Below are 23,403 nucleotides of genomic sequence, written 5' to 3' on the forward strand. Positions count from 1 at the left end.
AAAATCACTAAGTATGTTAATCTGCCTATTGAATTGCGTATCAAATAACATAACTGTGCTTTACTTCAAAGTGACTTGCAAGCGAAGCAGCTTATAGTGCATAACAAAAATGACAAATTATAGGCCAGTATATATTTTACCATAGGTCAATTACAATGAATACTGTCCCATTATTGGTCATTTGTATTGTATGAAGTCATTTTTTATTTGGCACTATAAGCTGCTTCCTAACACAGAAAATCTCCCCATAACCCCCATTCTATTTTTCCCTAAATTTCCCTATGTTTTACTCCTGGCATGATATATTGTGAGTAGGAGATACACAGGGAGGAAGGGAACATAGGACTGGCTGTAAATTACACTGGTACCCAAAGTTTTATCAATATGTTAACTATTTGTTATCTTATGTTAACTTTGGGTACTTTTATTAAATCTTGATTTAAAATTAAAGTGGCTAAACTTTTCAACCAATAATCTTGATTTACCAAGTTATATTTTTTATGATTAATGGGGATGTACATCAATTTATTGTCCATTGTCTTATTCCTTCTAGTCCTGGAGATACATAAATTCTGTATCCTCCAAAAAAGGTGATTTTTTCAATCTCTTTTCCATTGTTATTCTATAATCAACTTTGTTGTATATCAATGTATTTATGTATGTATTTTCACATGTACATGATATACATATATATATAAAATACGTAGACAAAGACTAATACGGTTGTAACACTTGAAAATTGCATAACAATGATTTTGATTGTAAAAACTAGTTTTTATATGGCATATTTAAGTTGTGATAAGATTTTTAAGGGCTCCTTTGGGCGAGTTTTCGCAACTACATAAAAATAATATTGCGAAACATAATTTTGTCGTATTTTAAGCGAAAATGCATGAACTACACTAAAAAAAACATATAAAATAAGATGAAAAAGAATGAATTGCGCCTAAGACAACGAAGTTACTTATAGAGTAGCTTCGCAATTAAAAAAAAAACTAAAAATAAAGTGTATGAATTTATTAAATATGTAGAAATACAACAGTGAAAAAATTTTAGAAAGGTTTTTACAAATCTTATAAAAGAAATTTTTACAACAAAAAATCTATGTATATTGTGCTTTTTAGTCAAGACGATATAATTATATACACATTATTAAATTAGTTTTTTAATTACATTTTGGAAGATTTTTTAGAGCACAGCAGCTCAATAGATATATGTAAATGTTCGTTCTTTTTGTATAAAACTGACCTCCACATTATGACAATTTATTGATATTTAGTTTAAATTCTCATTTTTTCTTCCTGTTTTATTTTATTACTAGTTGATTCGCCCCTATCCTCTAGGGGAAGATAAGTGATATCGAGGCGGTGGGGGTGTGTCAGGAAAATAGCTTAAAACGTGCTTAAACATTTATAACGCTTCCCAAAAAAGTACAACCCATTCAGAGCAGTAATATCCGAGATAATAAGGGTCAGGTAAAAAAACTTTACTACTTTATATTATCGGATTAAAATGTTGTATTAGGTACTTGTGGATAAAATTACCCTTGTATTTAGATTAGTATGAAATATTTCAGTTTTAAAAAAATTCAATGAAAGTTGTTATACTTATAGAAAGATATAAAATTCTAAAACAATGAAAAAAATGCAAATAGTTAATTTTCTTCTTATAATTTGAATATTTCACTTTTAATGTATTTTTTTAATGCAGAGCTTCAGGACAAATAAGCCAAGTTTTTTTTGTCCTCAATGAATGATTTTTGTTGCCTTATTTACATGGTGGATCTGTAAAATCCAATTAACTTTACGTGGTTATGAACCTAAAAGTATGTATTCAACCTATAAAAATGTTTTACCCCTAAAGGGGGGGTAAAAAAATTACTCCTCCCATCAGATTTCAGGTAGGGTTATTACCCCCCAAAGCAAAATTTTACCCCCAGGGTAAAAATTTTTTTGGGGGGGGTAAAAAATTCGCGCGCCATTTAACCCCCCCCCCCAAAAAAAAAAAAAAAATTAAAAATGCTTGGACGCCCCTGTTATCATTACTTGGACCTTACACCAGATTTTTATGTTCTCTAATAAAGTGAAACACGCAGCGGGATAAAATGTCGATTTCCTACTTCCGTCCCCTTTACCCCATCCCCTCCCTCCTACAATGTTAGCAAACTAAAACTTAATTGACGACAATTGTCATAATTTCCACGTATATTCTACATTCATTTCTAGAAGTCCATAATTGGATTAAGGTATATTCTATCCCCGCCATCGGTATGGTTAAACACATTGGTGTGGGGCAGGGGGGTGTAGGGGTCAATCAACGACCCTTTTAAATTTTTAATTAGGAAGTCCTTTTTGCCTTGTCCTTTTTTAAATTGCTGTGCACGACACTGGTTGAGTACTTTTGGGTCTATAGTTTTGAAAAGTTAGTCCAGATTTGACTGTATACTAAATTTAAAATCTAGAATCACAACAAAGCATACGGATTATCAGCAATGTATATGACCGTGTGCTTCTCCAGGATCTGGATGAACCTCTCCAGCTTCTGCAGCTGCTCCTCCACCTTCACCTTCCTCTGCTTCTTGTACAGGGTGTCCGTCAGCAGGGAGAGACCCTGGTAGGTCTGATTTACCAACGACCAGTTACATCGCAAACCCTGTAATGATAAATAAATTTTAAGATTTAGAAATATTTTATTTACAAATTTTGCTGCAATTAAGAAAATAAAAGGGTATAGTCCCAATCGTGCCAACGCCCCTTAAGAGGCGATTCGTCGTATTTTGAAATTGGCTTTTGATAGGCTATTTTAGGTTAGGTTAGGTTATATTCCACGAAAGGGACTATACCCAAATAATATTATACTGGCTGTATGTAATAACAAGGATGACAACATCCATAAAAGCGAAGCACTGAAACGGTAGGACAAACGGACATTAACATTTGTATAGTATCTGAACTGAATAATCTGAATTTAAAAGTATAAGAGTCGAAGCAAAATTGTAAGTAAATTTGTTGAAAAACAGCTTGAAGCAGGATAATGTTTATGGACATACTTACATTTTTAGGACTTGATTATAGAGTTGCTTCGCTTATTATATTGTTCTTTGTTGTCCCAGGAATCAATATACCAAAAATCAGATCAAACGGATAATTAGAACACTTGAAAATTTGTTGTTAAAAAAGTAGAAAAATCAACATGTTTAAAATGGACGTATGGACATTCTGGTAATGATTATAGAGTTGCTACGCTTTCTAAATCGTAACCAACTACTACAGGAATCATCATGCAAAGTTTGAAATCGATAGGACAATTCTAACATGCCTAAATTAACGAATAAAAGCTATCTATCTCGGACGGACGGACGGACGTACGGACGGACGGACGGACCGACCCTAATTATAGAAAAGCTTCGCTTTTAAAAATGGAGTGGGGACAAAACACCTAATTTAAAAATACCTAATTTAAAAATGCCTAATTTTATAAATGTCTAATGTCACAAAACACCTAATTTATAAATACCTAATTTAAAAATGTCTAATTTAAAAATACCTAATTTTAAAAATGACTAATGTGACAAAACCCCTAATTTTAAAAATGCCTAATTTTACAAACACCTAACTATAAATACCTAAGTTTAAAAATACCTAATTTTAAAATACCTGATTTAAAAAAACCTAATTTTAAGTATATCTTAGAACTGTTGTTAAATATATTAAACCGGCGGCTACGCTTCCTAGAGGCCTCTAGGGTCGATTGCAGTGCGGAGAAGAATTCAATTAAGTCTTTGGGGAGGGGGAGGGTGAGGGTTTATGACCCCCCCCCCCCCTCCAGAATTTCAAAGGTTGAAGGACAAGGAAACAAATGAATTTTAATTTTTATTGGTTTTGTTCCCTAACCTAAGTAGCCATAGTGTCTCTTTTTTTTCTTGGGGGTGATAGTTGATCATCCCCCATTTTCGTTCTAGTTTGATAAAGAAAGATTGAAGAAATATTAAAAAACGGAGGGGGGGGGGGAGGGATTTTTTCAAAGGGCGATTTCTCATTGGAAGGTGTTGGTAACCTCCCCAAAACCTTCCCAACCTTATATAAACTATCCCATGACATACGGGAAGCTTCATTGTCAAGATGAACCATATTGGTTCATCGACTAGCAAGATCCTTCAGCAATAACAATCAGCCAATTGGATTAATGTTATCAAAATTTTAGGTATTTTAGTGAAAATATTTGATATTTTAGAATTAGGCATTTCTAAATTAGGCGTTTGGATAGTTTATAAATAGGTATTTTTAAAATTAAACATTTTTAAAATTAGGTATTTTTAGTTAGGCATTTTTAGTTAGGCGTTTTTAAATTAGGCATTTATAAATTAGGTGTTTTTAAATTAGGTGTTTTTAACGTAGGCGTTTTTAACATTAGGTATTTTTAAACTTAGGTGTTTTTAGTTAGGCATTTTTAGTTAGGCATTTTTAAATTAGGTGTTTTGTCCCCACTCCATAAAAATTGACCCTTCACGGTTTTGCTTACAGGAATAGTTATTTCTCGTATCGTATTATAAACGGCTTTCTGCGGATATAGAATGTACAATTAAAAAAACTGGTTTTAATCTTATGATTGTACATTTCTATATTCGTAGAAAACTGGATATAATACGATGCTAGACATAGTTTTTTTCGTATGGATGAGAACCGGTTCCTATCCACCGGATTCGAATGAATACGAGAAATAAAATTATTTGACTATTTTATACAGTAAATATATAAAATTTATGTATAACAGAACGCAATAGCCTGTATTTTCATTAGTCAAAAACGTGGTGTCGTTATCAGATATTTTTATTGTCGTTTGGCCATTTGTTTCAAAAACCCTGTTCAGTTAATCGTTGTACAGGGTGCTTTGCGCAAAACGGCTCTGATTTACATGACAAAGTTTATTCAAGAATGGTTTACCTGTAGAAGCGCCTGTCTCTCCTCCTCTGAGACCTTGAGGTTCTCCTTCCTGTTGTTCTGCCTGACCACCTCCTCCTCCCACCTCTTCTTCTCCTCAGCCAGCTCCGCCTTGTACCTCTCCAGGTATGCAGGCGTCCGTCCGTACGTCTGCAATTAATAGAAAAATATTATATTTTAAGAATGTGTGATAGGGGGAATTCCGCAAGAAATGTGTCAGGACAAATCTGACTTCATGAAACAATTTTTAAATATTTTAAATAGTGATGAAATAAGGAAATGCAACACTTTTTAATATAGGCATAAAACCTCCTATAAAATGAAAGGCATAACCATAGAATGTCTGTTAGTCTGTCTGAACCATTTTGGGAGAAATGTTTTTTTTATAAGCTATTTTTGAAGATGAACAGCTGATTTCTATGAAGATTCCAGTATACTATTTACTTAAAACGTTGGTCTGTTGGCCATTCTAAAAAGGCATGTACAATTGTACAATATACATATAAAAACATCTTATTTTTGGTTTCTCCATTCATGATTTTTTATGATTCACTAACTATGGATGTTGTCATCATTGTTATAGTAGAAATTTTTTAGAGAATTTACCTTTTTGTTCGTGTAAACGGGTAGGAGCCCAGCTTTTTCTGCGTACTGAAGGCTTCCATTTGGCTGGTCCACCAATTTAGTCTCCTAAAAATCACAATTTATTGAATTCAAAATTTTGAACTGTATTTGGAGAAAAAAATACGTAGTTTTGTAATGGATATAGAAAATTGTCATTATTTAAGGTTGTTAACATGAACATCATAAAGACGAAGAAAGTCCCTCAATGACGTCATAAAAATGAGGGACGAGTTGAGGAGGAGTGGGAAATAACCCCTAAAAAAAGAGATAAATAATGCCTCGTTTTTATGACGTAGCATGCTGATTTTTTAGAGACTTTCTTAGTCTTCGAACATCATGTATTGGTCAGTTCGTTCATCCTGTAGGAGAAGAAAGGGTGGGATAAAGGGGATAAATAGGGGGATTGTTTTTTTAGTCAGCAGTATTTTTTATAACTAATAAATAAAAAATCCTAGACTTTGTATCATGTGTCCTCTTTTCTGTAAAAGATTTCAATTTCATTGAAGAAAATTGTAAGTACGACGACTTTTAGACAAAGTTAATTTTTTTGAATAGATAATTTCTCAAACAAATATTTCTAATCTAATAATTAAGGGCTTACGTTTTACTATGTCCATGCCGTGGTGGTTATTTACAGGAAAGCTTCCTTTTGAATAAATATTAAGAAGAAGCTTATAGTGCCTATATAAAATATGAAGTCATACAATTCAAATAACCAATGATAGGCCAGTATTGGTCAATTAAAAAGTATACTGGCCTAGTATTGGCTATTTGTATTGTATGCCGTCATTTTTTATAGGCACAAAAAATAGTCTCAAAATGTAATAAAGGTCATGGCCGCAGTGCTCGGCCCCCTGGCCTGCCTAGCCGCGGGTGCTCGGCCCCCTAGCATATAACCTAACCTAACCAAACCTATGTTAGCCTCAGAACATTTATTTAAGAAAAATATCATCAACTGATAATACATAGGTGGTTTAGAATTTCGTGGATTTTGCAAAAAGTGGTTGATAGATTTTTACAATTCTTAATTTTGTTTTTACAATTTTTAATAATGTTTTTACAATTTTTTGTTAGGTTAGGTTAGGTTATAGGTTAGGGGCCGAGCGCCCGCAGCTAGGCAGGCCAGGGGGCCTCAGCGCTGCGGCCAAGTCCTTTATTAACAGTGGATGCTACTTTCCTTAGGAGGCTACTTTGTCCGGAAGCTACTTTGTCCTGAAGCTACTTTGTCTGAAGCTACTTTGTCCGAAGCTACTTTGTCCAAGATCCTTTCTAATCATATAATTTCCCCTGTAGGGCTCTAAATCCAACCCTGCCCAATCATACTTGCCTGTTGTCTGGGAGGACATGCCCTCATTTGATTCAATGCGTTCCAATGGACAATATTCTTCCTTGATTTGAAAAGTTTGGGCACTGATTCGGTTAATTTGGGCACTGGAGCCTTTTTCTTCTCTACTTGTAACTCCCCTGAAAAATAACACTGATAAATTTGTTCGTGGAATATAAGTCAAAACTTATAGCCTATAATATAATATATAGCCTGAAACCATCCGGGACCTAAGTGAAAATTCCCTAAAATAGAGAACTCAATCGGTTAAGTGGTTAGAGGGATCATGACTGACTAAAATATCCTTCTACTTTATGCAATACTAGTAGCTACGCCTCTAGAGGGAAGTCGACCCCCTACACTTTCAATTGTAGTTTTAAAAACAAAAAGTTGTAACAAAATTTTTTGTGGTTTAATCATTAAAGAATGGCTAAATAAAGAATAAAGTAGCTGCGCCACAAGTAACTTACTGTACGTTTTAGCAGAGCTGGACCGTTGTTTAATCTCCACCTTGCGGCCAGCCCCCGCCCCGCCGCCCTGATACTTTCTCAGGTACTGCTCCGGGTGGGGGAGGAGGGTGGCTGCCTCTCCCATGCTCAGATGTCCCTGGCGCCCCACCTCATACTCCTCCTGCACCTGCTCCGCAAATCTGGATTTGAACCTACAAATAAATATTTTAGAGTCAAGAAGTGTTTCATCAATCTTCATAATATAATAACAGGAACTCTGTCTGTCTGTTTGTACAGAAGGATCTTGCTTACCGCTGTAACGATATAGTTCTCCTTTACAACGAAGCTTATACTTTTTCTTTTTAAAACTAAAATAAATTTTGGGGGGTTAACTCCACTCCTGCCCCTACCTAAAGTGCATCTAGAGGCCCTAGGAGCGTAGCCGCTAGACTCATATAAGGTAAAATAACAGGATGTCTAATACGATGCTAGACATAGTTTTTTTCGTATGGATGAGAAACGGAATTCCTATCCACCGGATTCGAATGAATACGAGAAAAATGTTTAAGTTACCTTGGAGGTTTTGGAGGTAGAGGTACATCTGGTTTTGGAATTAAATTTTCTATATTTTCCTCACGAAAGGATACCACAGTCGCCATTCTACAAAAATAAAGGATCTACTGCAGTTCACGGTAAAATATTGCTGGTACACAATATTTCCAAATGGATTTTAAAGGCTGCTAGCTGCCAAACGGCTGAACGTGCAGATCATGCCCGCACACTGTTTTAAGCGGCATAAGAAGGCCTACAAATAATCTGAAATAGCCATAAATCAATAATGCATAATTATCTCGCAGTGCAGAGAAATACGCGAAAAAGACCTATTTTACGCGTTTTTTCTTCAGTGAAGCTTTCCCTGTGCATAATTGGATCTTTCCTACTCTAGATTATTTGTAGGCCTTCTTATGCCGCTAAAAATGGTGTGCGGGTATGATCTGTACGTTCAGCCGTTTGGCAGCTACCAGCCTTTAAAATTCATAGATTTTTGGAAATATTGCTTACCAGCAATATTTTACCGTGAACTGCAGTAGATCCAAAATAGATATTTCATATATAAAAGATATAACAAAGATTTCGACTTGTATTAAAGCAAGCAGCCTTTGGTAGCATTGCCTTTACAGTCGAGGCTTCGGTTGAATTCAAATTTTAGGTTCGAGAATGGCTTAGATTGGCTGCGGCTGAAGGTTAGTGCTACTCGTAAACTAGCTTCTGTCATGCAAACAGAGCCACTTAACGCTAGATTCAAACTAGAGAAGCGTTTCCCCTCAAAGTGCCTAGCGACCACCGAAAACCCCTCCCCTCAAAATAAAATGAAAATAAGAAGGGTATTGTTTTTCTCCTATGACTAATATGAGTGGTCATACCTTTGCTGGGCTATCATATATACCATTTAACCTAAGTGTTCTAAAATACACAAAAAAATACCCAAACCTCATTTATTTTTAATGTAACGTAGGGGGGAGGGTTCTTTACTCGGCTAGGCACCTTGAGAGAAAACCAACATATTTATATGATGAGAGAGAGGAGGCAGATATTATTGTACATATAAATTTAAAGGTTATTGAGCTACAGTTAGTACTTTAATGCTTTAGGTGTTTTTAGACAATTTTTAGCATAAAATATATTGATGTAGATGGGGGAAAAAGCCGGTTGAATATCAGATCAAATAACCTTACCTGTAAATAATATTTCACTAATACAATAATAAAAATGGTCTTAATTACACAAAACTAAAACTTTTTTAACAAAATCACATTCTAAGAGCTGAAATTTCCATGCACTAATAACCTAGAAAGGTATTTTAATTTACTGATATCAAAATATTCCCTTATTTCATACAAACATGTTAAATATCAGAAACACAGGCAACGTTAAAAACAAAGTGGAATTGTAACTTTAATTAGTTGTAGCAAAGCTAATTTATAACTCAATTTGTCCGTCAGTCCGTAAGGCTGTCCGTAACGCTATAGAGAAAGTATGATTTTCTCGGCTACTATTTAAGATAGACAGCTGAAATTTTTTGTGATGATTCCCTGTACCATTGAGTATCCAGTTTATGATTTATTGGTCCGTCAGTTTGTAGGTCTAGCTTCAAAAGATTGAAATATATTTTAAAAAGGTTTTTGTAATTTTTTAACAAAGAGTTATCGCATTTTTACAAATGTTATCAAACTATTTTAATTTCTTCTCCATTTTACAAATCCCTTTCTCCCTGTTTTAATAGTAAATACATCGTCATGGAAACTGGATGTAAATAAATCTATGAAACATATAGTAAACAAAGACAACTATGTCCATAAGCAGCACAGCATAAAATAATCCACAACCATTGACGAGCCATGGGCAATGTAAGAAGTGTTAACACTACATTGACGAAAATGAATGGTTGGCATCACCCCTTGATACAAATGCAAAAATTGCCTAAGTTTAATAGTTTTGGGGTGTGTTTTACTATGAGTTATAGTAAGTAATAACAAATTGAAAAATATCAAGGGAGTCCTTTTTAGAGGAAAAGGGTAGTGGGTATAAATTGCAAGTGAATGCCTTCCCATTTTTAACCCTCGTTAATCTCTGTGCACGTTTCTAAACAATGTATTCAATTTTCAACATACTAGAAATCGATGGGGCTAACTCTTAGATTTTCTCAAACATTCTTGAATTTTCTAACATTAACAAGTATGTACTTGTAAAGGTATAAAATTGATAATAAGAGTAGTAGTAATAAATTATTCCCCCTCTGCTTTGGATATAAGTACTTGTACTATATATTTCAAACTTTTACTGTCCTAATGTATATATTTTCCCTATACAAATGTATAACCTTTCCCTTTTTTAGTAATGTAGCTACTCTATAATTCACAACTAGGGTATGTGTGTCCGTAAGTCCAATCTTTACTGTAAATTGATTAAAAGACTCATGGTTATTGTTATATTGTTACGTCAAAATATGAATTACTAGCAGCTACGCCCCCTAGAAGCCTCTAAGGGCACTTAAGGTAGGAGGGGGGAAAGTCGACCTCATCTCATTATAAAATAGTTTAAAACCTTCCCAGGACCTATAAGAAACTTCACTGTAAAGGAGAACAATATCGGTTAAGCGGTTAGCGAGATCCTTCGGGACAGACAAAAAACGCTTACTACTTTATATAATAGGATTATGTCTTAAAACTAACTTTTGAGCTTGTTATAGCTGCGCTACTTATGGATAGGAAACAATTGTTCTTGTTGCTATTACTCTCTCTTCCCTGGCATACAAGGATAGGCAAATGGAGAATAATTAATCTTACTCCATTCTAAGATTAGATGGATAAAAATTAACATTGAAACAGATTGGAAAATATTGCATACATTGAAGAAAACATATTTTCCTTAGATATAAAATCAGAAATCAAGAAAAGTAGAGGGAAAAAATTCTTAAAGAAATAGGAAGATTTATTTGTTATTTATTCATAACATCAAAACATATTGGAATGTGTCATTTTTGTTAGGTTTGGTTATATGTGTAAACTTTAGGAGAGCCCTACAGTAATAAAGCCCTGCATGAACCGCCGTTTGTGCGTTCTAACTAAATAATACATGCAGGCATAAATAAAATAAAAACGTTGGGGCTCAGAAGGGTGGGGGGCAGGGTAAGGGCACCTACTTACCTTTTTAAAAAAAAATTTGAATTTCAGATAAACTAAAAAATCTCATTGTACCTTCGGTCTTTCTAGCGGCTACGTCTCTAGGGGCTCTTGAAGAGTTAAATTCGATAAAAAAGAAAAACTAAAAAAAAATGGAGGGGAGGGGGGCAATTTTTTTTATTTTAGTTTTTTTTTAAAGAATTAATAATTTTCTTTTTTGGGTGGGGGTAATTTTTCTAGAGCGATTTCTCTTATGAGAGTGGTGGTACCCCTCTCAAAATAGTTATAAATCTTCCAAGGACCTATCAGAAGCTACTCTGTAAAAGAGAATCATATCGATTCAGCGATATTCTTCGGTACAGATAGACATCCTGTTACTTTATTGTAAAGATTATTAGTTTCCTATACATTATTATTAGAATAGATTATTTAGTTAGATAGTTTGAACACCGAATAACAAACTGCGTAACACTTTCGCATATGTGTCAAATAAATGAACATACAGATCTTAAATAGGAGAACTCGATTTTTATTTGTTGTCATACTTTGACAAAGCCCAAATTGTGTTAAAATTGTGTCAAAAATGATCCATAATGATGTAATACCCATCTCTTTTTTAGGGGTTTTCTTTCCCACTTCTTCTTTCATCTCCCTTATTTTATTACGTCACATGGATCATTTTTGACACAATTTTAACACAATTTGGGCATTGTCTCATATTTTCATTAATCCTTTTTCATAGGGGCGAATATACTTAGAAATTACCATTTCCAAATTCAAGTAGGATGATAAGTTATGTCAAACGTTGTTGTCAAAATAACTAGAAAATTAACTGTTTACATTTTTTCACAGAGTTTTAGATAATAATTTTAATGTTGTAATGCTTTGTTTATTGTTACAGGAATCATTGTGGAAATCAATAGAACCATTCTAACATTATAAAATCTAAAACATCCGTTGCCGATTGTAAAAAATCTTCCCTTTTACTTAATTTAAAATAAACTATCTTAACAATCGTTTCATACTAATGTAAGCATTAAGTTAGGGTTGACTTCAGAGTTATCTGACAATCCTACAAAAAAAATAAACGAATCTTCTTCCCTAAAAGTCAGCAGATATATGTAAGATTTGGATTGTATGACTCAACTTACACCCACACACTCACAAACTAATTTTATGGATCTTATACAAAATAGCCTCGAATAAAATAACCTCTAACATAATAGCCTCACTAAAAAATAGCCTTGCAACATTTAATTAAGGAAAATAGTCTAAACTGTTAATAATGATCATAGCGCTCGGCCCCCTGGACTGCCTAGCCGCAGCGCAAGTTTTATCGACAAAATGTTTACCAAATGATTTTATGTAGTCCATTTATAAAGCTTTGTATCTTATTTTCAAAATTTGCTAAAAATACTAAACATTTTTTGCTGTATTGAAGAGACTCGATTATCATTTTATCTCCCCCCAAATTAAACTTATAGGCAAGTACATCGCGCTCTCCCTCCCTCCCCTCTCTCTCTCTCTCTCTCTCTCGCTCTTTCTATTATGTCCGTCAGTATGTCTGTCAGTGACACAGGCGGCGGAGAAAGCCAGAGCATCTTCTCCGGGAGCTACAAGTGATTTATTTTAAAGTTATAAACAAATATTTTGACAGTTTAGTGATTTATTTCCAAATGTTTATTAAGAGATATAAGTTTTCCGGAATTGTAATGTAGGGAGTAGATTTGAAATCTGCATCAAATTTTAAGGATTTTTTATAAAATTCGTTTTTTGTATAATTCTTTATCTAAAAGCGGAAATACAAATTAAGTTAATTAATTTTGGCATCTATGATTGGTGGATTTAAAAAATCTGCGCTCTGATTGGATGTCGTACATCATTCAACCAATTAGAGCGCAGGTAGTTTAAAATCCACCTATCCTATTGGTCAAAATTAATTAACTTAAATTGTATTTTCGCTTTTAGATAAAGAATTTTACAAAAAACGAATTTTATAAAAAAATCCTTAAAATTTGATGCAGATTTCAAATCTACTCCCTACATTACAATTCCGGAAAACTTATATCTCTTAATGTTTATACATGAAAATCCAGTTATGTTTGTTAAATGTTATAAGTACAAGTTACAAATTTGCAACAAAAAAATGTAATTTTATTGTAAATATTTTCGAAATAACAATTTAATATCTTTAACATAACGCACTTTGTGTTCTACAAAGGTACAGGGCATTTTTATGGGTGTAGTATGTTCAGAAGGCTTTTTAAACTCCTTATGTAATTTATGGGGGAAGGGGGGGAAAGTAATTTTTTTCTAAGGGGCGATTTCTTTTTGGGGGGTCGTGGTAACTTTCTCTAAAATAGTTATAAACCTTCCCAGAACCTATGAGTAGCTACACTGTAAAGAAGGACCATATCGGTTCAGCGGTTAGTGAGACATCGGTACAGACACATATCCTTTTACTTTATTATAATAATAAGTATAATCAAAATGTGGTGTTTTTCTGCATATTAGTTCAGGAAATTTTTTTTGTAATTATAATAAAAATAGCAATAATATGATATAGAAATAAAAAATATGAAAATTTTAGTTTTAGTTTAAAACTAATTTATCCATAGTTGAAATATCATTTGAAATTTTCATGACTGCAGTCTTTAAAATCAATTTATTTATAAAGTATTATTAGCATATATATATATCTGTATTTAAATCCTAAACGCTAGCTATTGTAATTATTACTTTGGGTTCAAAAGTTTCTGACACTGCTAGTTTGTACAACCCAATCATGACTTAATAGAATGCTCGAATGTGTTTATAAACGTTTGGGTACCTATAGCACTTTCACCACAGGCAAAAATAACCTAAAAATTATAAAATTATATCATCTATAATACAAAGTAGAACGATGTCTGTCTGTTTTTACCGAAGGATCTCGCTAAACGTTAAACCGATCGGGTTCTCCTTAACAAGGTAGCTTCTCATAGGTCCCGGGAAGGTTTATAACTATTTTGGGGGAGGTTACCATCACCCTCCCAAGAGAAATCGTCCATAGAAAAAAGTTTCCGCCCCCCAAATTTTTTTTTAAATCTAAATTTTAAATAATGGATTTTGGGATTCAAATCCTCCCTCCTCAAGTGCCCCTAGATGCCTCTAGGGGCGAAGCTGCTAGTTATTAATAAAGTAAAACAATAGAAGAAGATGGGGTAAAATAACTGTATGTCCCCACCCCGTGGAACCTGTGCCGACTTCCAATTGGGTCTATGAATAATGAATATCATCCAATAACGTTGGAAATATAAAAACAGCTAAGTCGCTACAAAATAGCAGAAATAAATTTGCTAGCTGACGATAAAGGTCCCCAATAACATCCAGGTAGTTATCTCGATTATATGCCCCAAGAGGTAATTATCAAAAAAAATTAAGTACCTCTGGAGCTGCCACCACTAATTTCAAATAATTTTTTAAAAATTGGGGGGATTTTTAAAATTTTTTTAGGGGGTTGAGGGTTTCCCATCCCCCAAGAAAATAGCCTAAAACCACCACAGGACCAGTAGGTATATTCTCTAAAGAGTAGAATCCGATCGGTTCAGTGGTTACCCAAATCTTGAGGGACAGACGGACGGACGGACAGACAGACATCATTCCACTTTGTATCATAGATTTATTTTATTATTGATATTTTAGATTAAAATGAATGTGCCATGATGAAAATATTTGATAATTGTCTAAAAAGTTTACAATGTACAGAAAAGAAGTGGCGACCCTAAAATGTATTAAAACGGAAGAATTATTGAAATCTGTTTTATCAAGTACAAAAACTTATGTGAAAATCATCTCAGTGAAAGTGGACCTCACGCTAACCCCCCCTCTATAAAAAAAATTATTTTGGGTTTTCTGAGAAAAAAGATCATCAAGTGAAGAAAACAAATTCTCATCCTTGTTTAAAATTATCATTATTTGGACACAATCAATTCTTCTATATTCGACTTTAATTTTATTTTTAATGATGGAAAGTTTAACTTTCTACACGGTCGAACCTAGTAAAAGTGTCTGACCCTGATTATGCCGTAAAAAAATTGACCAATATGGTAAAATTTATAGTGGCCTCTCATTGGCTAATTTTGTTTACGTCATAATCAGAGTCAGACACTTTTACTAGGTTCTATACGGTCATACTTACCCACCCAAAAGTAAAAAATTTTGATAATTTTTGTTGACTTGGGTTTAATAGAAGATTCCCATATTACTATCATATTAGTCTGATATTTTTGTCGTCTTTTTAAGCATTATTGATAAAAACTATATTTAACGAAAATCTAATAATGAAATTGATAATCAAATAACAGCATATAGTTCAACTTTGAAAATCTTACTCCAACAATCATTGAAAAAATTGCAATGGGGGGGTGGGTTAACTTGTGGACCACTTGTAGAATCAGGGAAGTTGCCCAATGAAATCATTGAAAAAGTGACCCAAATTTGTGAAAATGTGCAGCAAAATTATTATTTATGTTTTGTGTTTCATCAATTTTCTTCAGTTTGCTAACTCAAGGCAGGTTTTCTAATTTTTAAGTTATTTAAGAAAAAACAAGTTCATTTCCGCTATTATAAAAAGCATTTTGATTGCATGACCTTTGTCAAGAAGTCCTAACTGTGCATGAATTGCACCTGTTATGGGTCAAGGCATTCCCCCTACTTTCTGACTATTAATGTCGCGCAACTGACATTGCAGCCAAAAGAAATATTTTTAAAGTCTTTAGTTATGATGCGGTGCTAAGCCGAGATTCGAACCTATCACCTCCCCGATTGCTAAAATTTCATTACTAAAAAATTTAAGATACAATTATCTTAAAATGTTATTGAGTCGTTAATGTTCATAATAAGCAAATTCAGTTTCAATCTTTTAATACTTGTTACAAAAACCTTATGTGATATTCAGAGAAAGACAGTTTGCTTACCAGCAGCGTGGAGATCAAGGCAGGCAGCTACATGGAACCCCGCGGGGGAGTAGATTTTCAAATTTAAGGGTTTCAAGGCGAGAAGATTTTAAAATAGTTGTTATTTGTGCTGCATTACAGCTTAAAAACTCTTTCTGCGATTGGCGAAATCAAACTTTTTTGTAAGGTTGTCCAAAATTTTTCCCAATTATTTGATATTATACAATGTATTACATCCGGTTAGGTTATATAGGCTACTGGGTATCATCGCAAGGCAAAAAACTTCTCCTCAATTTTAATTTAATAAAAAAATAATAGGTGGGGGCCCTCAGTAAACTTTGAGGTAAATCACTGATTAATATATCACATTACCATGTCATTTAGCCTTATGTTGATTTAACAACAGTAGAAAAGTTTAACAGGATATTGACACATAACGTTATAAGAAGTTAATTATTGTAGCTGCCTGTCCTGCAGGTCCAGACCAGAGAGGACCATATGATCTCATTGAAAGGACAGGAACAACTACCAACACAAATAATAGAAATAATAATAATGGAGGTAAGTAAGTCCTTTTGTATGATTAGTCTACCCCAGTAATGTCTACTAGGAAACAACTCTATCTTATTCAAATGGATATAGAATACGTGGATTTGTGACAGGGGAAATTTTGTCGTCAATTTAGGTTGATAATATAGTTCAGATATTGGTTAATACGTTCCTCCATGGTCAAGGGAGGGGATTTGTGGTAGCTTTATATTGGCAAGCTGGAAGAAACATTTTATTAGTGTATGCACTGTATTTCTAGGGGGATATAGCTATGATCAGTCTAAAACAATAACCTCTACTAGAGAACAACCAAACCTTACTCTAATATATATTTCTAGGAGGATATAGCTATGATCAGTCTACTACAACAACCTCTACTGGAGAACAATGTTATCTAACTCTAATATTTTTCGAGGAGGATACAGCTATGATCAGTCTACAACAATAACCTCTAGTAGTGCATAATTTTACCTTACTCTAATATATTTCTAGGAGTATATACCTATGATCTTTCTACTGCAATGACTTCTACTATAGAATAATTTTAGCTTACTCTAATATATTTCTAGGAGTATATAGCTATGATCTTTCTACTGCAATAACTTCTACTAGAGAATAATTTTAGCTTACTCTAATATATTTCTAGGAGGATATAGCTATGATCAGTCTACAACAATAACCTCTACTACAGAATAATTTTACCTTACTCTAATATATTTCTAGGAGGATATAGCTATGATCAGTCTACTACAATAACCTCTACTGGAGAACAATGTTATCTAACTCTAATATATTTCTAGGATATAGCTATGATCAGTCTACTAGAACAACCTCTACTAGAGAATAATTTTAGCTTACTCCAATATATTTCTAGGAGGATATACCTATGATCAGGCTACTGCAATAACTTCTACTATAGAATAATTTTACCTTACTCTAATATATTTCTAGGAGGATATAGCTATGATCAGTCTACAACAATAACCTCCAGTAGTGCATAATTTTACCTTACTCTAATATATTTCTAGGAGGATATACCTATGATCAGTCTACTGCAATAACTTCTACTAGGGAATAATTTTAGCTTACTCTAATATATTTCTAGGAGGATATAGCTATGATCAGTCTACTACAATAACCTCTACTAGAGAACAACCATACCTTACTCAAATTCCAAGAGGAAAAATAGTTTTAAATGAAATATAGGATTAAATGTGATTTTCTCAGTTGCTATTAAAGATAGACAAATACCAGCTGCTTTTCATGATAAACTACTGTCTTCTTTCATGATTTTTTCTTATAGAATGGACTTAATTCGTTTGTTTGATTAACTTTTCTTAATATTTTGCTTATTATATTGGTTATATTTCTGTTCTTAATTTAATATGCTTGTTTTTATTCTGCTATGTCTAAAACTATGGATACTGGCAGGTGGACCCAATGTGTGCAGGTCTCGAGAAGGCAACCAGTGTTGTCCAGGCTGGAATATCAGGGGCAGTACGGGGCTTTGTCTTACCCCCACATGTTCTAATTGTGGTAATTCAGGTAGGTAAATACTTACCCAGGGGGTAATACAGGGTGCTATTGTCAATTATTAAATATTCTGGGCAGTCAAGGCTCTGTCTTACCCCCACATGTTCTAATTGTGGTAATTCAGGTAGGTAAATACTTACCCAGGGAGTAATACAGGGTGCTATTGTCAATTATTAAATATTCTGGGCAGTCAAGGCTCTGTCTTACCCCCACATGTTCTAATTGTGGTAATTCAGGTAGGTAAATACTTACCCAGGGGGTAATACAGGATGCTAATGTCCAGGATGTAATATCAGGGGCAGTACGGGGCTTTGTCTTACCCCCACATGTTCTAATTGTGGTAATTCAGGTAGGTAAATAGTAATACTTACCAAGTTGTAATACAGGGTGCTAATGTCCAGGCTGGAATATACGGGGCAGTACGGGGCTCTGTCTTACCCCAACATGTTCTAAATGTGGTATTTCAGGTAGGTAAATACTTACCAAGGGGGTAATACAGGGTGCTATTGTCAAGGCTGGAATATCAGGGGAAGTACGGGGCTCTGTCTCACCCTCACATGTTCAAATTGTGGTAATTCAGGTAGGTAAATACTTACCCAGGAGGTAATACAGGGTGCTATTGTCAATTATGAAATATTCTGGGCAGGCAAGGCTCTGTCTTACCACAATTGTGGTAATTCAGGTAGGTAAATTCTTATGCAGGTTGCTATTTTCCAGGCTGAAATATTCGGGGCAGTACGGGACTTTGTCTTACCCCCCCATGTTCTAAGTGTGGTAATTCAGGTAGGTAAAGCTTACCAAGGGGGTAATACAGGGTGCAATTATCTACTATCTATCTTTCTATTATTTTGCTATCTATCCCCTACGATATGTAAAACCCCGTTCTGATAGGCGGATATCAATCTCCACTATATATCTATCCTATCATATATAAACCCATATATGTATATGCTCTGTTTTTATCTGTCTATTTATCCTAGGGAGATGTGTAAAACCCAATATCTGTATATGTTCTGATGGGCGGATTTCGCCATCCTGCACTGGCGAACAACTCAAGGAACGCCCATTATCTAATATATTTTAAATTAATTCTGTGTTAATTTGATAATCTACCAACAATCTTTTAATATTTGACAAAGTCAACAAAAATTTGATTAAAACTTATGTTAACTTTTTTCCTTTCCGAAATAAGAATTTATTTAATTTTTTATATAATTTGATAATGAGCGTTATACTAAATTAGACAAGTGACTGTACAGCTACCTGTCTCAATGGAGGTACATGTTCTGAGGGGGTGTGTCTATGCAGGAATGGATATACAGGCAACTTTTGTCAGGTATAGAATAGAGAATATATTTAGCTACATGTTTTGAGGGGGTGTGTCTATGCAGGAATGAATATACAGGCAACTTTTATCAGGTAAATAATAGAGAATATATTTAGCTACATGTTCTGAGGGGGTGTGTCTATGCAGGAATGGATATACAGGCAACTTTTGTCAGGTATGGAATATAGAATATAATATGGTGCATGTTCTGAGGGGGTGTGTCAAGCAGGAATGGAATACAGGCAACTTTTGTCAGGTAAAGAATATATGTAGAATATGATAAGGTTCATGTTCTGAGGGGGTGTGTCTATGCAGGAATGGATATACAGGCAAATTTTGTCAGGTATAAAATCTTATTACATAAATACATGTGTTTTAGTAGAATTGGATTTACAGGAAAATTTTGTCAATTAGGGTTACATGCCTATAAGTGCAAGATAATAATTATATATCACCTCTTATTATAAGCTGATTTCCGCCGAGAGTAAAAAGAAAAATTTTCTGATTATTTCCAGTTTTGTCGGCCCTGAGGGGCCAAAGTCCCACGCCAACTAAATTGGCTTTAATTTTATGATTTTTATCTATTTTTACTGAATAATTGCCTTTCATAAAAATACGATACATGATTTTTCAGTATGGCTTGTACCTTGTTCTAATTCAATGGATATTAATCGGTTTAAAATAAATGCTGGAAAAAGTCAATTAATGTTAATTCAGGAACCGGTTTGTAGTACGAGCTGTCAAAATGGAGGCAGATGTATTGGTCCTAACCGTTGTGCATGTGTCTATGGTTATACTGGCAGATACTGTCAAGTTGATTACAGGTAGATTTTGATAGATAGATATGTAGTGATGTAAACAACTAATAGATAGATTGATAGACATAACTTATCTATCTTTCTATACCATGCTTAGTCCTTTGACACTGTACATTATTATTATTTGAATGATTTGTCATTAATTGTATTATTCTTATTCAATTTTATTATTTGTATATGAATTTTTAATACCTATATTATAATACTGTTATTATTATTAATTGTTATGTGTGTCAAAAAAATATATAATCTATAGAAGGATGGAGAAAGGGGACTGTAGGTCTATCTACCTTTCTATTAATCTATCTATTAATATATCAATCTATCTAGGACTTGACCATGCTAAAGAAGAGTGGAGGAAGGGAAGTGTAGGTCTATCTACATATCTATGTATCTATCTATTAATCTATCTAGGATTGGACTATGCTATGAAAGGATGGAGAAAGGGGACTGTAGGACTAGGTCCATCTACCCATCTATCTATCTATCTATTGTCTATCTATTAATCTTACTAGGATTGGCCTATGCTATAGTAAGGTGGAGGAAGGGACTGTAGGACTAGGTCCATCTACCCATCTATATATCTATTGTCTATCTATTAATCTATCTAGGATTGGACCATCCTATGGAAGGATGGAGAAAAGAGACTGTAGGTCCATCTACCTTTCTAATTATCTATCTATTAATCCATCAATCTATCTAGAACTGGACCATGCTAAAGAAGGATGGGAGAGGGTAATCTATCCTTCTATATATCAATCTATTAATCCATAAATCTATCTAGGACTGGCCATGCTACAGAAAACAGAAAAGTAGAGGAAGGTGAATGTATGTCCATCTATCTATCTATTAATATATATAGGATTGGACCATTTTATACATTAAGGGGGGAAGAGAATGAAGGCCTTTTTATCCGGCTATTAATCTATCAATCTATCTAGGACTGGACCATGCTATAGAAGGGTGGAGGAAGGGGAGTGTAGGTCAGCCCTACATGGAGTGGTGTGTACACGCCAACTTTGCTGCGCTACTATAGGTTAGTTCAAACCTAAAACGCGCAATTCGTCTTCTATACAGCTTATTTTTCTAACCTTTTTGCGTCTGTATGAATTTTTTGGACCATTTGAATTGTAAATTTGTATTCTATTTAAAAATTGATAAAGTTATGTACTCTGATGTTAAAGGTTTGGAACCAAGTATAATGTACAAAAGTTTTTCTAACTTAATTTTAGTGAATCTAAGGCATAAAAAAGAAGTCTATACACACGTTAAAAGTTTTCATACAATATCTAATCTTTTTTCACGATTATCGAATTATTGACAGTTTTCCGAGGATAGTAAAATGAAGAATTGTAAGATTATTTTTTGTTTTGTTTGGCTCCGAAGAGCCGAAGGTCATGGCCAATAAAACATTTATGATTTGATTTTAATTGCCAATGGAAAATTGTCTTCATTATGATACGATACATGATTTTTTTTCAGTTTGGCTCAGAACTCGTACGTACTATTTTAGTGGGAATTAATCGGATTTAGAGTCATACTAGAAAACAATTACCATTTTTACTTTAAGGAGAAGCCTGGGGTCACCCTTGTGAGAGGTGTCCGGATAAACTGGAATGTCCGGACGGATTCCTCAAGAATGTTCATTCCGGAGAGTGCAGAGATATTGATGAATGCGATGCAATTCCAGGTATAAAGATCAGGAATCTAAAGGGATAAGACAATAGCCGATAAATAGATGTACGTCCCCAATGATGATGCACAAAATTACCTCTTCTGTAGATTACAATTGGTGGTTGAAACGTTTGCTCACTCAACTCAATTAATCAACTGATAAAAATTTAATAAAAGTACTCAAAGTTGTTACGCAAACGAATAATTGGGACTAGTGAAATGAACACTGAACAGGTTCATATACCCTCCCTCCCTGTTTAAAGATAGTTAGAGCTTTCACACAAAGTACCTTATTGAGCCCTGACACCCCCTCCCGTCCTAATTTTAATTAAATTGAAAATCAGTGGGTTGTGGTATAGTTTTATGTTGGTTTGTTTATTACTTTAGGTCAGGTTAAGTTAGGTTATATTGGATACTGAGTAGCCTTACAAGGTTAATTTTCGGCTTTAACTTTTTATGAAAAAGATGAATGCAGAAAATTTGAAAATGAAGTTTGCCTTGAATTTTTGCAGAGACACGCAGTTAGATTTATAGTTAGGATTTTGAAAGAGTTTAGTAATATTATAACACCAAAAAATAACTTTAGAACAGCTTATGCTAGGTTTTATTAGGTATTTTCACAGGGTTAAAGCATCGCAGTAATAGGCCCCGCTGGTTAAGGGCCTCCTGCAGGTGCAATTATGGAATAGCCCCACCTCAAAATTCTCTTCAAGCTAAGTCACTAGGGGCTAGTAGCAATAGTTACTGACAGGCTACCCCCACATAGGAACTTACACATTTATCTGTTATTTACTTCAACACTATATTGTATACTAAGAGTATATACTAGAAGTAGATACTTAGATATACAATATACATTCAATCAAGTCTCAAATAAATAATTAAATCAAAGTAGTGCCAGATCTAGATCATCTGTGACTTGTGGGAATATTTGTTTTCTTTAGATCAATATACTTTTCAAAATCCTAACTGGTATAATTTACAAAACATGTTATTTTTCTATTAAAATTATGAAAATAATCATTATCTTGCAATTTTTCAATATCTATACATATGGCAACATTTTGTTTTGCAAGTTTTTTTTAGAAAAAAATGAAGAATTATCCACAAGTAGAAAAGCAAAAAAATTTAGGGCTGCCAACTTTTTTTTCAAATTTCAGGGCTATCAAATTATTTCGAATTGTTTAGAAAATACTTAAACCTAAAAATGAAATAACCTAAAACCATCCTTACACTGATGTGAAGCTTCCCTAAAACAAAGAACTCAATCGGTCAAATGGTTATCTTAAAATCTTAAGCTACAGACAATATAACGTTACTACTGTTTACAATAGTATATTTGTATTATTTTATGTTTTAGGTCTTTGTTATGGTGGAACATGTAAAAACACAGTTGGATCATTTATTTGTACCTGTCCTACTGGCATGATTCTCAACAGGCAGGGTTGGCAAACTAATTATATTTAGAAATGTATTTTCCCACAAAGTGCCTGTCGTGCAATGAATATTCCTTCCTTTTCTTTTAAAAAATTGACATAAAGAGGT

General features: G+C 33.8%; 2 protein-coding genes across 2 annotated transcripts; one reads left to right on the forward strand and one right to left on the reverse strand.

The window, feature by feature from the left end:
* Positions 1–1,970: 1,970 nt before the first annotated feature.
* LOC145315485 (enkurin) lies at positions 1,971–9,207 on the reverse strand. Its single transcript, XM_080155468.1, has 7 exons — positions 9,074–9,207; positions 7,911–7,997; positions 7,359–7,549; positions 6,892–7,028; positions 5,547–5,630; positions 4,944–5,090; positions 1,971–2,652 (listed from the first exon to the last, which is right to left on the reverse strand). The coding sequence occupies exons 2-7, from the start codon at positions 7,994–7,996 to the stop codon at positions 2,464–2,466; spliced, it is 834 nt and encodes a 277-aa protein (XP_080011594.1). The 5' UTR covers position 7,997; positions 9,074–9,207; the 3' UTR covers positions 1,971–2,463.
* A 6,222-nt stretch (positions 9,208–15,429) lies between these two features.
* On the forward strand, positions 15,430–23,355 carry LOC145317323 (fibrillin-2-like). The gene is made up of 11 exons (XM_080158345.1): positions 15,430–15,572; positions 15,960–15,997; positions 16,435–16,518; positions 17,612–17,684; positions 17,936–18,051; positions 19,020–19,094; positions 19,281–19,375; positions 20,084–20,190; positions 21,126–21,220; positions 21,755–21,874; positions 23,219–23,355. The coding sequence occupies exons 1-11, from the start codon at positions 15,508–15,510 to the stop codon at positions 23,323–23,325; spliced, it is 975 nt and encodes a 324-aa protein (XP_080014471.1). The 5' UTR covers positions 15,430–15,507; the 3' UTR covers positions 23,326–23,355.
* Positions 23,356–23,403: the final 48 nt, after the last annotated feature.

The sequence above is a fragment of the Acartia tonsa genome, chromosome 4 (genome assembly GCF_053477335.1).
Source record: "Acartia tonsa isolate MP-2025a chromosome 4, ASM5347733v1, whole genome shotgun sequence".
NCBI lineage: Eukaryota > Metazoa > Arthropoda > Copepoda > Calanoida > Acartiidae > Acartia > Acartia tonsa.

Bases quoted from the DNA above. Each gene is read 5' to 3' on its own strand.
- LOC145315485 (XM_080155468.1), bottom strand. From the start codon at position 7,996: ATGGCGACTGTGGTATCCTTTCGTGAGGAAAATATAGAAAATTTAATT. The intron at 7,550-7,910 runs GTAACTTAAACA...ATTTATTTGTAG, and splicing joins CTACCTCCAAAACCTCCAAG to GTTCAAATCCAGATTTGCGG. The intron at 5,091-5,546 runs GTAAATTCTCTA...TATTAATTGCAG, and splicing joins CCGTTTACACGAACAAAAAG to ACGTACGGACGGACGCCTGC.
- LOC145317323 (XM_080158345.1), top strand. From the start codon at position 15,508: ATGTGCAGCAAAATTATTATTTATGTTTTGTGTTTCATCAATTTTCTT. The intron at 15,998-16,434 runs GCAGGCAGCTAC...CCTGTCCTGCAG, and splicing joins CCAGCAGCGTGGAGATCAAG to GTCCAGACCAGAGAGGACCA. The intron at 19,376-20,083 runs GTATAGAATAGA...ATGTTAATTCAG, and splicing joins ATACAGGCAACTTTTGTCAG to GAACCGGTTTGTAGTACGAG.